At 35.1% G+C, this 12,500-nt stretch overlaps 1 protein-coding gene and 1 long non-coding RNA gene across 3 annotated transcripts; both read right to left on the bottom strand.

Moving 5' to 3' along the window:
• Positions 1–883: 883 nt before the first annotated feature.
• LOC135217937 (uncharacterized) lies at positions 884–7,020 on the bottom strand. Of its 2 annotated transcripts, none has more exons than XM_064254039.1 (2): positions 6,919–7,009; positions 884–1,302 (listed from the first exon to the last, which is right to left on the bottom strand). In XM_064254039.1, the coding sequence occupies exons 1-2, from the start codon at positions 6,928–6,930 to the stop codon at positions 961–963; spliced, it is 354 nt and encodes a 117-aa protein (XP_064110109.1). In that variant the 5' UTR covers positions 6,931–7,009; the 3' UTR covers positions 884–960. The 2 variants fall into 2 exon arrangements, with proteins under 2 accessions (XP_064110109.1, XP_064110108.1); XM_064254038.1 differs by lacking the exon at positions 884–1,302 and adding an exon at positions 5,966–6,419 and having other exon boundaries at positions 6,919–7,020.
• A 3,404-nt stretch (positions 7,021–10,424) lies between these two features.
• On the bottom strand, positions 10,425–11,382 carry LOC135218312 (uncharacterized). Its single transcript, XR_010315284.1, has 2 exons — positions 11,321–11,382; positions 10,425–10,878 (listed from the first exon to the last, which is right to left on the bottom strand). It is a non-coding gene; the product is annotated as an uncharacterized LOC135218312 (long non-coding RNA).
• Between the last annotated feature and the right edge of the window lie 1,118 nt (positions 11,383–12,500).

The raw sequence follows: 12,500 nt of genomic DNA, 5'->3' as shown, positions 1-12,500 counted from the left end.
CAAAATATACTCTTAATACAATCCATCTTATTCATATTTGTTTATATTTTGAAGTTTTTGCCCAACAGCCTGTTACTGGAATTGCGAAACACTTTGCTAACACTTCATAGTTTTAGCCTATTTCTAAAACTGAATATGGTTTCGCCCAATTCAGATAAATAAAGGTAAATTTCGTTTCAGGTGCATATCATAATATTATGATGTAGACTTTATTATTCTAAGATCTTGTTGATTTAATTAATGTTTCTGTTAATTAGTGTCACGTTATGGGCTAAAAGATGATGAACATATGTGGCTTCAACACAGACTTCTTCATCAAACTCAGAAGTGGCAAGATATTGGCTTGAATGCATTATATATAAGATCATTCTAATGTGACACTCCCAAATTAAAATATCACTTTGGCTTTTTACTTTTGTTCTCCGGAACTTCTTTGTTAACTAACAACATCAGTAACATAGTGAATGGTAACATTAAAGATAATGAAAGGTATAGTCCTTTCTAACAGTGAGGAAAGTAGCAGTATATGTTATTGTGGTGAGGAAATATCTTTTCGTCCAAAGATTTAAATTTCAGATTTGTTAACATCTGTTACTTCATCAAGTAAGTACAGCAAATATAACCGTGTTTTTGAGGAACGAAAATTGATCATACACAGTTTTACTTCTGTTACTGAAAATAATATTGTAAAAATGATTAGAGAAAAATTATGGCTTGTAATGCTTACATCAATAAGCGTTTAAAATTACTATTATGCAAGAGAGTTTTGCTTCATGAAGAGCTATGTTTATAAGACGGTTAGGATCATATTTCTCCAATCTATGTGAGGATTGAGAAGAAAAACCATATTTCATTTGCAGTATTAGTTTGTAAAGTATTTATTTATTTAAATCACTCGTGACTAGCAACAACAGAAAATCCACATTTATGCTCCAGGGAAATCAGGGGTAACCTTCCTCCTTAACCATAGTAGTAGGAAGGCTTGTAATAGTATGGACGAGGATAGCCATAGTAGCCATAGACATGGGAAGGCTCAGCAGACCTCTTTGCGTAGTGGTGACCATGAGGATGGTAGACAGGGTAGTATCCATAGTAGTAGGAAGCCTCAGCCTCTGGCGCTGGATCAGCAGACCTCTTGTGATGGCGGTGCACGTAACTGTAGCTTACCGGGTAGTAGCTACGGTACCCATAGGGGTAGCCATAACCATAGCCATAGGAAGGACTATAATAGCCGTGGGATGGATCCGCCTCTCGCTTCTCAATCTCAGTAGCGCAAGCGGAAGCCGCCAAGAGCACAATTGCCTGATGAAATTAAAAGGAATCTTAAACATTTCACATTATTCACATTTATTCAAGAGAATTATTATAAATAATGATTAAGGATACCCCTGTCAAAATTAGAAGAAATTTCTATTCCTTGTTTCTTTAAACTGAAAATGAGAAGATATTTTAAGCTACAAATTCCATGGTACCGAACAAGGGGGTTATATTATCGTAAGCTATCGTAATGAAAATTGCAGTGTTTATTTATTGTGTTTTAAGGAATTGTACACAAAACTTTTCTTTAATAGAAGCAAAAAGGTATTTTTTACGAGTATCTTTTTGTTTTTTATACCTTTCTATGCAAATTTTGGAAACTTTCACCACCATTATCTATCAACTAATTATAAATATTAAAAAACCCAATCAAAGTTTATATCATAAAGCATTATAAATAACTGTTAAGGATCCCCTGTTAAAATTAGAAGAAATTTTCTAACCCTTGTTTCTTTAAACTGGAAATGAGAGGATATTTTAAGCTAGAAATTCCAGAGTTATTATGTATGAAATTTATGACATCCTAACACGTGACAAGGAAAGAGATAGTATTAATAAGCTTCACAATATTAAGATGATAACAGAATCTTTTCATTCTAAAGAGAAAGTCTATACTCTGCAGATCATTTCGATCCGATAAGAATATACATGAGTACAGTGTCTATTGTATATCGTGCAAACTTTTGAGAGAGAGAGAGAGAGAGAGAGAGAGAGAGAGAGAGAGAGAGAGAGAGAGAGAGAGCTTTTCAACATGTATTAAATTTTCCTCTTTTCAACCATGAAAGTAAAAATTGTCTCTTGTTTGGGATGAAAGTCTGTTTCCAATTATTAACATTCTTCACTTTGTAATATACTGGACCAAGGAAACTTCATTGTTTGCTCGTGGATGTTCACAGTGGCCACTTGTGAGTGAGTGTCTGCCGATTGCACAGTTGGACTCTTGCTTTTTGCCTTTTTTTTTATAGTCATTTCTTTTTTCCGAGATTTTTAGACCTTCATTAACGACGTGACATTGTGGGATCAGTCACCAGAATTTTTGGTGCCGCAGATGCATATCATTACTGGGATGAGGTCATTCTTATTTTAAATTTTGTTTTTTCAAGGGTTTTGTTGCTTTTACACTAATTTCATACCTTTCATTGAAATTGTTTCATGCGTAAAGTAATAGTTGTTTAAAAATTACTGTTTTAAACTTAAATAAAACAGTTAGAGTTATATTATAAGTGGGCCAGATTTGTATAAACATCATATATGGATTTATATATGCACTACATACATACAGACACACAGGCAGGCAGACGGTCAGACAACACACACACACACATACACACACACACACACACACACACACACATATATATATATATATATATATATATATATTATATATATATATAATATATATATATATATATATATGAGTATGTTATTTGCCTACACAGTGACATATTTTGTTATCGAATATTAAGTTCTCAAGTAACAAATATCGTTCAATATCCAATTGCTATATATTGAAAAGAACATATATACAAGGGGAATTTTAATTGATGTGTGCAGTCGGTAAAATGGATGATTCTAGTTTGCTACTTAACACAGTGCTGGGGGTCAGGTCAGGTGTTACACTGATTGTGTTTAAGATTTTATAGACAATTTATTTGTTTATTATTTGCATACTAAGTAGTCCTTTAAACCCCCGTGCCATACTAAACAAATTCGAAAAGGAACATGGGAGTTTAAAGGATTGCGCAACACCTAGACGGCTCTGCTGGCTCTTTTACCTGTTTCAGTTCGTCCTCCTCATCCTTGATTTTTTATGGAAGGACGACGGCCTTTGCATTTCGCGATTCTTGGAGGAGAAAAAAATGTCTACCTCGACCCGCAACGAAGCAGAAAAAGCAGTTCAAGCTCAGGTTCCAACTTGGAACCACTGGATAACATTTGAAGATAACTGGTGAACTCTACTCCCTCGTAAGAGAATGCTTTGTGTATTGAAGAAGCATCTACATTAACTATGTAACGTATTCTTGCCGACCCACCTGTCTCTGCCTCTTCCGTCGTCGTCTTTGAAGCCTACGTCATCAACACTTCTATGGAGTCAATGGTTGAACCTTTCCTGCCCAGTAAGTTTCCTACGATTTGTGGCGTATGGTAAAGCTTAGGTTAGGGGGTTTTTAATTTTTCTTAATTATTACCACGCTTTCAGAACCTGTAAATTTTCTATGGATTCTTGTGTTGATATTGCTATCTATAAAGGTGTATATTTTTTGAAACTTTGTTATTACCATTTGTGTAATTGCTCTTTGATGTTTAGGCAGTTGCTAATTGTTAAGGAGGACAGTGGTTTAGTGGAAAAGACTGATTCAATTTCTGGTTCTTTCACGCAGCTGATTTAGGTCATTTCAGTGTTAAGTTTGTCAATGATATACACAATTTTTTTCAAGAGGATAGTCTATTTTATTAAATATTGTTGGACTCGATAATGATAGACTGTTGTTGTTGTTTTCAGAATCCATATGTTTTCAAAAATTTCCATGAGTGAAGGTCTTTCCACCACAAGCAGTAGTTGTCAATTTATGATTAGCGATTGGGAACAGGACTTCAGCCATCGGAGTTGTATCTATGCCATTTCGTAATCTTAACTTTCATACAAATAAATAATTTTAAAGAATTTGTGTTTTTATTTAACTGTGAAAGAAAACATTCAAGGTTACGAGCAACTCTTGTGTAAAACTCTTGGTTTTCCTATAAAGTTTTTGAAAGATTGTGAGTGACCCACAGTAGTGTAAAGTGTGATTTATTACAGAATAAAAAATGGACAAGAAACAACAGCAAAGAGTCTTTTCTGGATCACTTTCTCAGATGATGAATACTACTGTTCTCTATCATTATTAGGGGTAATAATAGCGATGAAAATAAGACAGACGACTTAGAAAAGGTTGCAAGTGATGATGAGAGGGATGATTATGTAAATTGAGATATACTGTTTGACAGTAATGAGGATATAAATTATGTTGCTTCATGTGATGAATCAGACACCAGTAACAATTATGAGGGATGACCATCTCACAAACAATGGCAAATGTCTACCTATGGTAAGCCATTTCTCCCAAGTTTGAAGTTTACACCAAGCAAGGTGGACACTTATCTTACTGTCTTTGCTGGCCCCATCGATGCTGCCTCTGCTGAACATTCTCATTCTACTTCTGGTGGCCTCTCTAGCTGCCTCTTCCAGTCCCTCAAGTACCACCTCTGTTGGTCCGTCTGATACTGCCTGCTCTGTCCACTCAAATACTGCCTCTGCTCCTGTCCCTCCCAGTAACACTACTAGCACTTTTGGTGGGCGTGCTAGCTCTCCTGCCTTTACTGTTGTTACAAGAATCCTACAGTGATGATACTGTCTATAATGCACCAGCATCTACGAACTTTTGGCTCAGCCACATTAGCGAAAGCATCTGGGTTTAGGTGGAGTTATCGTCCACATAGAGCTTCGAGTACAGATTCAGCAGCAAGGAAAATTGTCTGTACCAATCCAGGACGCATGCAGCTCTTTGCAGGTATGATTTCAGATAATGTTTCTTTGTTATGGCTAAACTCTGGGGAGGTTTTAATAGTATCAAAGAAAAATTTAATCTATTCAGTGATTCAATAAGGGATTTTGTGAGTGTTGGAATATTTCAGTCAATAACATCCACGAAATTTCCAAAATTATATAACTGTTTTTTACTGGGACAGGTATCAACTATATTCTTAGACTGTTTTTATTTACTCGTTTAGGACCCAGTGTATGGAAGAGTAAGAAGAATAAAGTTCATCCATAATGTAATAGCAGAACAGACTATGTTTGCATATAAGTTTCCTTTTTCTTTTGAGTATTTCCATTAACCACATCATTATTAGATCACATATGGTATCTTGTAATGTCATGCAATAAGAATGGCCTTTACCTTGATATTCTTTCACAGACAGTATAGTGTCTGTCATAAACCAGCCTCTGTTTTTCTTCTAATGTAGTACTTGTAATCCTTTGATCAAATATTAATCTCACTACAATCCATATTACTCATTTTTTTTTTTTTTTTTGAAGTTTGTGCCCCACAGGCTGTTACTGAAATTTCGAAACACTCTAGCTAACACTTCATAGTTCTAGCCTATTTCTAAAACTGAATGTGGCACTCACGAACAACAAAGAAAAAATTTTACTTTGGCTTTTTGCTTTCGTTCTCCGAAAATTCTTTGTGACCTAACAATATCAGTAACTTATTAAGAAATAATATTAAAAATAATAAAGGATATAGTCATTTCTAATAATATGGAAAGTAGCGGTATAGGTTATTGTGGTGAGGAAATATCTTTTCGTCCAAAGATTTAAATTTCAGATTTCTTAACATCTGTTACTTCATCAAGTAAATACACCAAATATAAATGGGTTTTTGTGGAACGAAAATTGATCATACACAGTTTTACTTCTGTTACTGAAAATAATATTGTAAAAATGATTAGAGAAAAATTATGGCTTGTAATGCTTACATCAATAAGCGTTTAAAATTACTATTATGCAAGAGAGTTTTGCTTCATGAAGAGCTATGTTTATACGACGGATAGGATCATATTTCTCCAGTCTATGTGAGGATTGAGAAGAAAACCCATATTCAATTTGCAGTGTTAGTTTGTATTGTATTTCTTTATTGAAATCACTCGTGACTAGCAACAGCAGAAAATCCACATTTATGCTCCAGGGAAATCAGGGGTAACCTTCCTCCTTAACCATAGTAGTAGGAAGGGTTGTAATAGTATGGACGAGGATAGCCATAGTAGCCATAGACATGGGAAGGCTCAGCAGACCTCTTTGCGTAGTGGTGACCATGAGGATGGTAGACAGGGTAGTATCCATAGTAGTAGGAAGCCTCAGCCTCTGGCGCTGGATCAGCAGACCTCTTGTGATGGCGGTGCACGTAACTGTAGCTTACCGGGTAGTAGCTACGGTACCCATAGGGGTAGCCATAACCATAGCCATAGGAAGGACTATAATAGCCGTGGGATGGATCTGCCTCTCGCTTCTCAATCTCAGTAGCGCAAGCGGAAACAGCCAAGAGCACAATTGCCTGATGTAATTAAAAGGAATTTTAAACATTTCACATCATTCACATTTGTTCAAGAGATTAATAGATAATTGTTAAGGGTGCTCTATGAAATCTTTATAGATTTCTATTCCTTCAATCTTTAAACTGCAAATGAGAAAGTATTTCAAACACGAAATATTCCAAAGTAAATTATGTGTTGTTACCATGTATAAAAGAATTAACTGGAACTATGCATCGGCTTCATAATATTTAAATAATGACTGAATCATGGAATTCTAAAAAGCAAGTCTATGAACTGCAGATCATTTTAATAAAAAATGATGATGGATAAGTACAGTGTATATTGTATATCGAGAAAACTTTTGAGAGAGACAGACAGACAGAGACAGAGACAGAGAGAGCTTATTATTAGCATGTATTTTTTTTTCCTCTATTCAACCATGAGAGTGAAAATTGTCTCTTGTTTGGGATGAAATTCTGTTTGCAATGAGTTAAGGTCTTCCCTTTTTTATATACTGACCAGGAACTTCATTGTTGCTCGTGGGTGTTCACAGTGGCCACTTGTGAGTGAGTGTCTGCCGATGGAAGTCGGCCTTTGCCTTTATAGTCGCTTCTTTCCGAAGAGGACCTTCGTTAACGACGTGACATTGGGAGCAGTCACCAGAATTTTGGTCCGGAAATGCAAATCAATACTGAATGATATAATTCTTATTCATAATTTTTTAAAGGGTTTTGGCTCTTACAATATTTTTTATACCTTTAACTGAAATATTTTGCATAAAGAAATAATTGTAAAAATTACTGTTTTAAAATTAAATAAAACAGTTTGAGTTATTTCTGTAAGTGGGCCAGTGTATATAAACATCATAAATGTATTTATTTATGTACTAATATATACAGACAGACAGGAAGGCAGACAGTCAGACACACACACACACACACACACACATATATATATATATATATATGTGTGTGTGTGTGTGTGTGTGTGCGTGTGTATGTGTTTGTATGTGTTTTCTCTGACTGTCTGCCTGCCTGTCTGTCTGTATATATTAGTACATAAATAAATACATATATGATGTTTATATACACTGGCCCCCTTACAGAAATAACTCAAACTGTTTTATTTAAGTTTAAAATAGTAATTTTTACAATTATTTATTTATGCATAAAATTTCAGTGAAAGGTATAACAAATATTGTAAGAGCCAAAACCCTTTAAAAAATTATGAATAAGAATTATATCATTCAGTATTGATTTGCATTTCCGGACCAAAATTCTGGTGACTGCTCCCAATGTCACGTCGTTAACGAAGGTCCTCTTCGGAAAGAGGCGACTATAAAAGCAAGAGGCCGATTCCATAATTCTATATATATATATATATATATATATATATATATATATATATATATATATATATATATATTATATATAGCGTGTTATGTGTATGTATATATATATATATATATATATATATATATATATATATATATATATACACACACACACATAACTATATATATATATATATATATATATATATATATATATATATATATATATATATCACACATATCCACAGGTGAAAAATAAGAGACAGGGTGTCAGGGTGTAGGTCCTGACCGGTTTCGGCTTTATTTTCAAGCCATTGACAAAGGACTGTCAATGGCTTGAAAATAAAGCCGAAACCGGTCAGGACCTACACCCTGTCTCTTATTTTTCACCTGTGGATATGTGTGATAAATGAATCACGTGCTAAAGTGATTATAATCATATATATATATATACATATATATATCCATATATGAGCATGTTATTTGTCTACATAGAGACATTTCATTTTTCATGTTTACAAATATTAAATTATTAAATAACAAATATTGTTCAATATCCAGTTTGCTATATCTTGAAAATAACTTATGCACAGGGAGAATTTTAATTGATGTGTGTGTGTTCGGTAAAGTAGTTGATTATAGTTTACTACTTAACACATTGCTGGGGGTCAGTTGTTACACTGATTTTGAGTAAAGCACATTAGTTCATAGTTTGATTTATTACAGAATAGACAATGGACAAGAAACACCACCAAAGAGTCTTTTCTGGATCACTTTCTCAGATGATGAAAACTACAGTTCTCTATCATTAGATGGAGCGATAATACTGATGGAAGTGAGGTAGACGACTTTAAAAATGCTGCTAGTGATGATGAGAAGGATGATTATGTAAAATGATAAATACTGTTTGACAGTAATGAAGACATAAATTATGTTGCTTCATGTGATAAATCTGACACCAGTGTCAATTAGGAGGGAAGACCATCTCACAAACAATGGCAAATGTCTACCTATGGTAAGCCATTTTTCCCAAGTTTGAAGTTTACACCACGCAAGGTGGACACTTATCCTACTGTTTTTGCTGGCCCTATCGATGCTGCCTCTGCTGAACATTCTCATTCTACTTCTGGTGGCCTCTCTAGCTGCCTCTTCCAGTCCCTCAAGTACTGCCTCTGTTGGTCCGTCTGATACTGCCTGCTCTGTCCACTCAAATACTGCCTCTGCTACTGTCCCTGCCATTAGCCCTACTAACACTTCTGGTTGGCGTGCTAGCTCTGCTGCCTTTACTGCTGTTACAAGATTCTACAGTGATGATGTGATAATACTGTCTATAATGCACCAACATCTGTAAACCTTTGGTTCAGCCCCATTAGCGAAAGCATCTGGGTTTAGGTGGAGTTATCGTCCACATAGAGCTTCGAGTACAGAATCAGCAGCAAGGAAAATTGTCTGTACCAATCCAAGACGCATGCAGCGCTTTGCAGGTATGATTTCAGATAATGCCTTTTCTTTGTTATGGTTGAACGCTGGGGAGGTTTTAATAGCGTCAAAGAAAAATGTAATCTATTCAATGATTCAATAAGGGATTTTGTGAGTGCTAGAATTTGTAAAATCTGTTTGTGTGTTGTTACTGGGACAGATATCAGCTATATGCTTAGTCTGTTTTTATTTCCTCATTTAGGAGCCAGAGCTGCAGTGCATGAAAGAGTAAGAAGAATGACGTTTATCAAAAATGTAATTGGAGAAAAGACTAGGTTTGCACATATGGATCCTTTTTCCTCAATTTATTGTCATTAGCCACACCATTTCAAGATCACATACGGTATCTTATAATGTCATTCAGTGAAAATGGCCTTCATCATCCCTTTTTGTCAGAGACAGTAAAGTGTCTGTCATAAACTGGTCTCTGTCTTTTTTCTACTGTAGTACTTGTAACCCTTTGGCCAAATAATACTCTTAATACAACCTACTTTATTCATAGTTTTTACATTTGAACTTCGTGCCCCACACACTGTTACTGAAATTCCGAAACACCTTAGCTAACACTTCCTAATTCTAACCTATTTCTAAAATGGGAAATGCTTTGGCCTAATTCAAATATGTAAAAAGAAAAGTTATTGGCTAAAAGATGATGAACGTATGTGGCTTCAGTACAGACTTGCTTTGTAAACTCAGAAGTCAAGATGTTGTCTTGAATGAGATATATTTGAGATAAATCTAGCGTAACACTCTGGAAGAACAAAATGAAAATATTACTTTGGCTTTTTGCTTTCGTTCTCCAGAACTTTGTGAACTAGCAACATCAGTAACAGTGAATGATAACATTAAAGATAGTAAAGTATATAGTCATTTCTAACAGTATGGAAAGTAACAGTTATGGTTATTGTGGTGAGGAAATATGTTTTCGTTCCTATATTTAAATTTGAGATTCTTAACATCTTTTATTTCATCAAGTAAATACTGCCAATATAACCGGTTTTTTGGGGAACGAAAACTGATCAAAGGCAGTTTTACCTCTATTACTGAAAATAATTTGTAAAAATTATTAGAAAAAAATGTGGTTTGTAATGCTAACTTCAATAAGCATTTAAAAGTATTATGCTAGAGAGTTTTAGTTCATGAAGTACTTTGTTTATAGGACTCTAGGATCATATTTCTCCAATCTATGTGAGGATTGAGAAGAAAACCCATATTCAATTTGCAGTGTTAGTTTGTATTGTATTTCTTTATTGAAATCACTCGTGACTAGCAACAACAGAAAATCCACATTTATGCTCCAGGGAAATCAGGGGTAACCTTCCTCCTTAACCATAGTAGTAGGAAGGCTTGTAATAGTATGGACGAGGATAGCCATAGTAGCCATAGACATGGGAAGGCTCGGCAGACCTCTTTGCGTAGTGGTGACCATGAGGACGGTAGACAGGGTAGTGTCCATAGTAGTAGGAAGCCTCAGCCTCTGGCGCTGGATCAGCAGACCTCTTGTGATGGCGGTGCACGTAACTGTAGCTTGCCGGGTAGTAGCTACGGTACCCATAGGGGTAGCCATAACCATAGCCATAGGAAGGACTATAATAACCGTGGGATGGATCCGCCTCTCGCTTCTCAATCTCAGTAGCGCAAGCGGAAGCCGCCAAGAGCACAATTGCCTGATGCAATTAAAGGAACTTTAACACATTTCACGTCATTGACATTTGTTCAGGAGAATTATTATAGATAATTTTCAGGGAGCCCTGTTAAAATTAGCAGAAATTTCTATTCTTTGTTTCTTTAAACTGAAAATTACAAGATATTTTAAGCTAGAAATTCTAAAGTAATTATATATCGTTGTTATGTATAAAATTAATTTAATCCGAACACGAAAAAGGAAAGTGGTAGTATGCATTGGCGTCATAATATTAAGATATTAACTTAATATCTTCATTCTAAAAAGCAAGACTATACTCTGTAGATCGTTTCGATTATACATGAGAGAATTATTTGCATGTATTATTTTTTCCTCTATTCCACCATGAATGTGAAAATTTTCTCTTGTTTGGGATGAAATTCTTTTTGCAATGAGTTAAGGTCTTCCCTTTTTGATATACTGACCAGGAACTTCATTGTTGCTTGTGGGTGTTCACAGTGGCCACTTGTGAGTGAGTGTCTGCCGGTGGAAGTCGGCCTCTTGCTTTTATAGTCGCTTCTTTCCGGAGAAGACCTTCGTTAAGTCTTGTGACATTGTGAATAGTCGCCATAATTTTGGCCCTGCAAATCACTTTCTGTGAGTACTAGATGGAAACATTCTTATTCTAATCTTATTTCAGTGGTTTTTGGCCTCTACAAAATTACATCAATATCATTCACTGAAATTTCGTGAGTAGAAGAAATGTCATATAGATTATTGGTGTAAATGAACTAAAACAATTCGAGTTATGTAAGTAAGCCAATTTATATGAGCAGCATGCATTTACATCCTGCTCACCTAAATTTATATGAGCATGTGTATGACTGACAGATGCACACATACACTCATTTATGATAATAATCTTTCTTGATAAGCGAGTTTTATGCATCAAAAGCCACAGGAAGAAATGAGAACAGTTGTAAATCCTGACAGGTGTCGGCTTTATTGCTAAGCAATCTTCAGAGGCCTGATACGGACTGACTGAAATGCAACATGTATATTTTAATTAGGAAGGCAGCATACATACAAACTTGCAGGTGGCTGGAAACCAAGTGCTTGCACCTGTCATGTTTTTGTAGCAGAGTCCTATACTCTCATTAGTGACAGATCACCTTTCATCAATCTGATTATCTTGCAGGAGTTTGACTGCTTTTTTTTTTCCTGTGTCTGAGCAACCTTCCTTAAAATTTAAACTTCTTGTATATTTCTTTTGAAATTAATGGATCAAGGTTCTACATGTGTTGACCGATATGCATCTTCTTAAAGAAACTTCCATTCATAAAACTGGTACGAGAGATATTCCTTCCTTGAGTAATATTAGAATAAATATCTTTTTTGCTCCTTCCAGATTGTTTTTCACTTGCATGTAGTACAAAATATTCCACTTTTCACCTGTGCATTTCTCAAACATTTTTGCTTGCTGTTTAAATCTCTCACCCAAGGATTTTTTTTTCATTTTGACCAATATAAAACTATCCAAAGACTTAAGTCTTCTTTATAAGCACACGTCACTTCAGTGTTCTTTACTGCTACATTAGCTTCAAAATTCCTGAGTAGGCGGCGAATATCTATGAAACTATTATCATGTGGCGTTACAAGCAGGCA

This window comes from Macrobrachium nipponense, chromosome 9, assembly GCF_015104395.2.
Source record: "Macrobrachium nipponense isolate FS-2020 chromosome 9, ASM1510439v2, whole genome shotgun sequence".
In the NCBI taxonomy this organism is placed as follows: domain Eukaryota; kingdom Metazoa; phylum Arthropoda; class Malacostraca; order Decapoda; family Palaemonidae; genus Macrobrachium; species Macrobrachium nipponense.
This window is presented reverse-complemented; position numbering and strand designations above follow the sequence as displayed.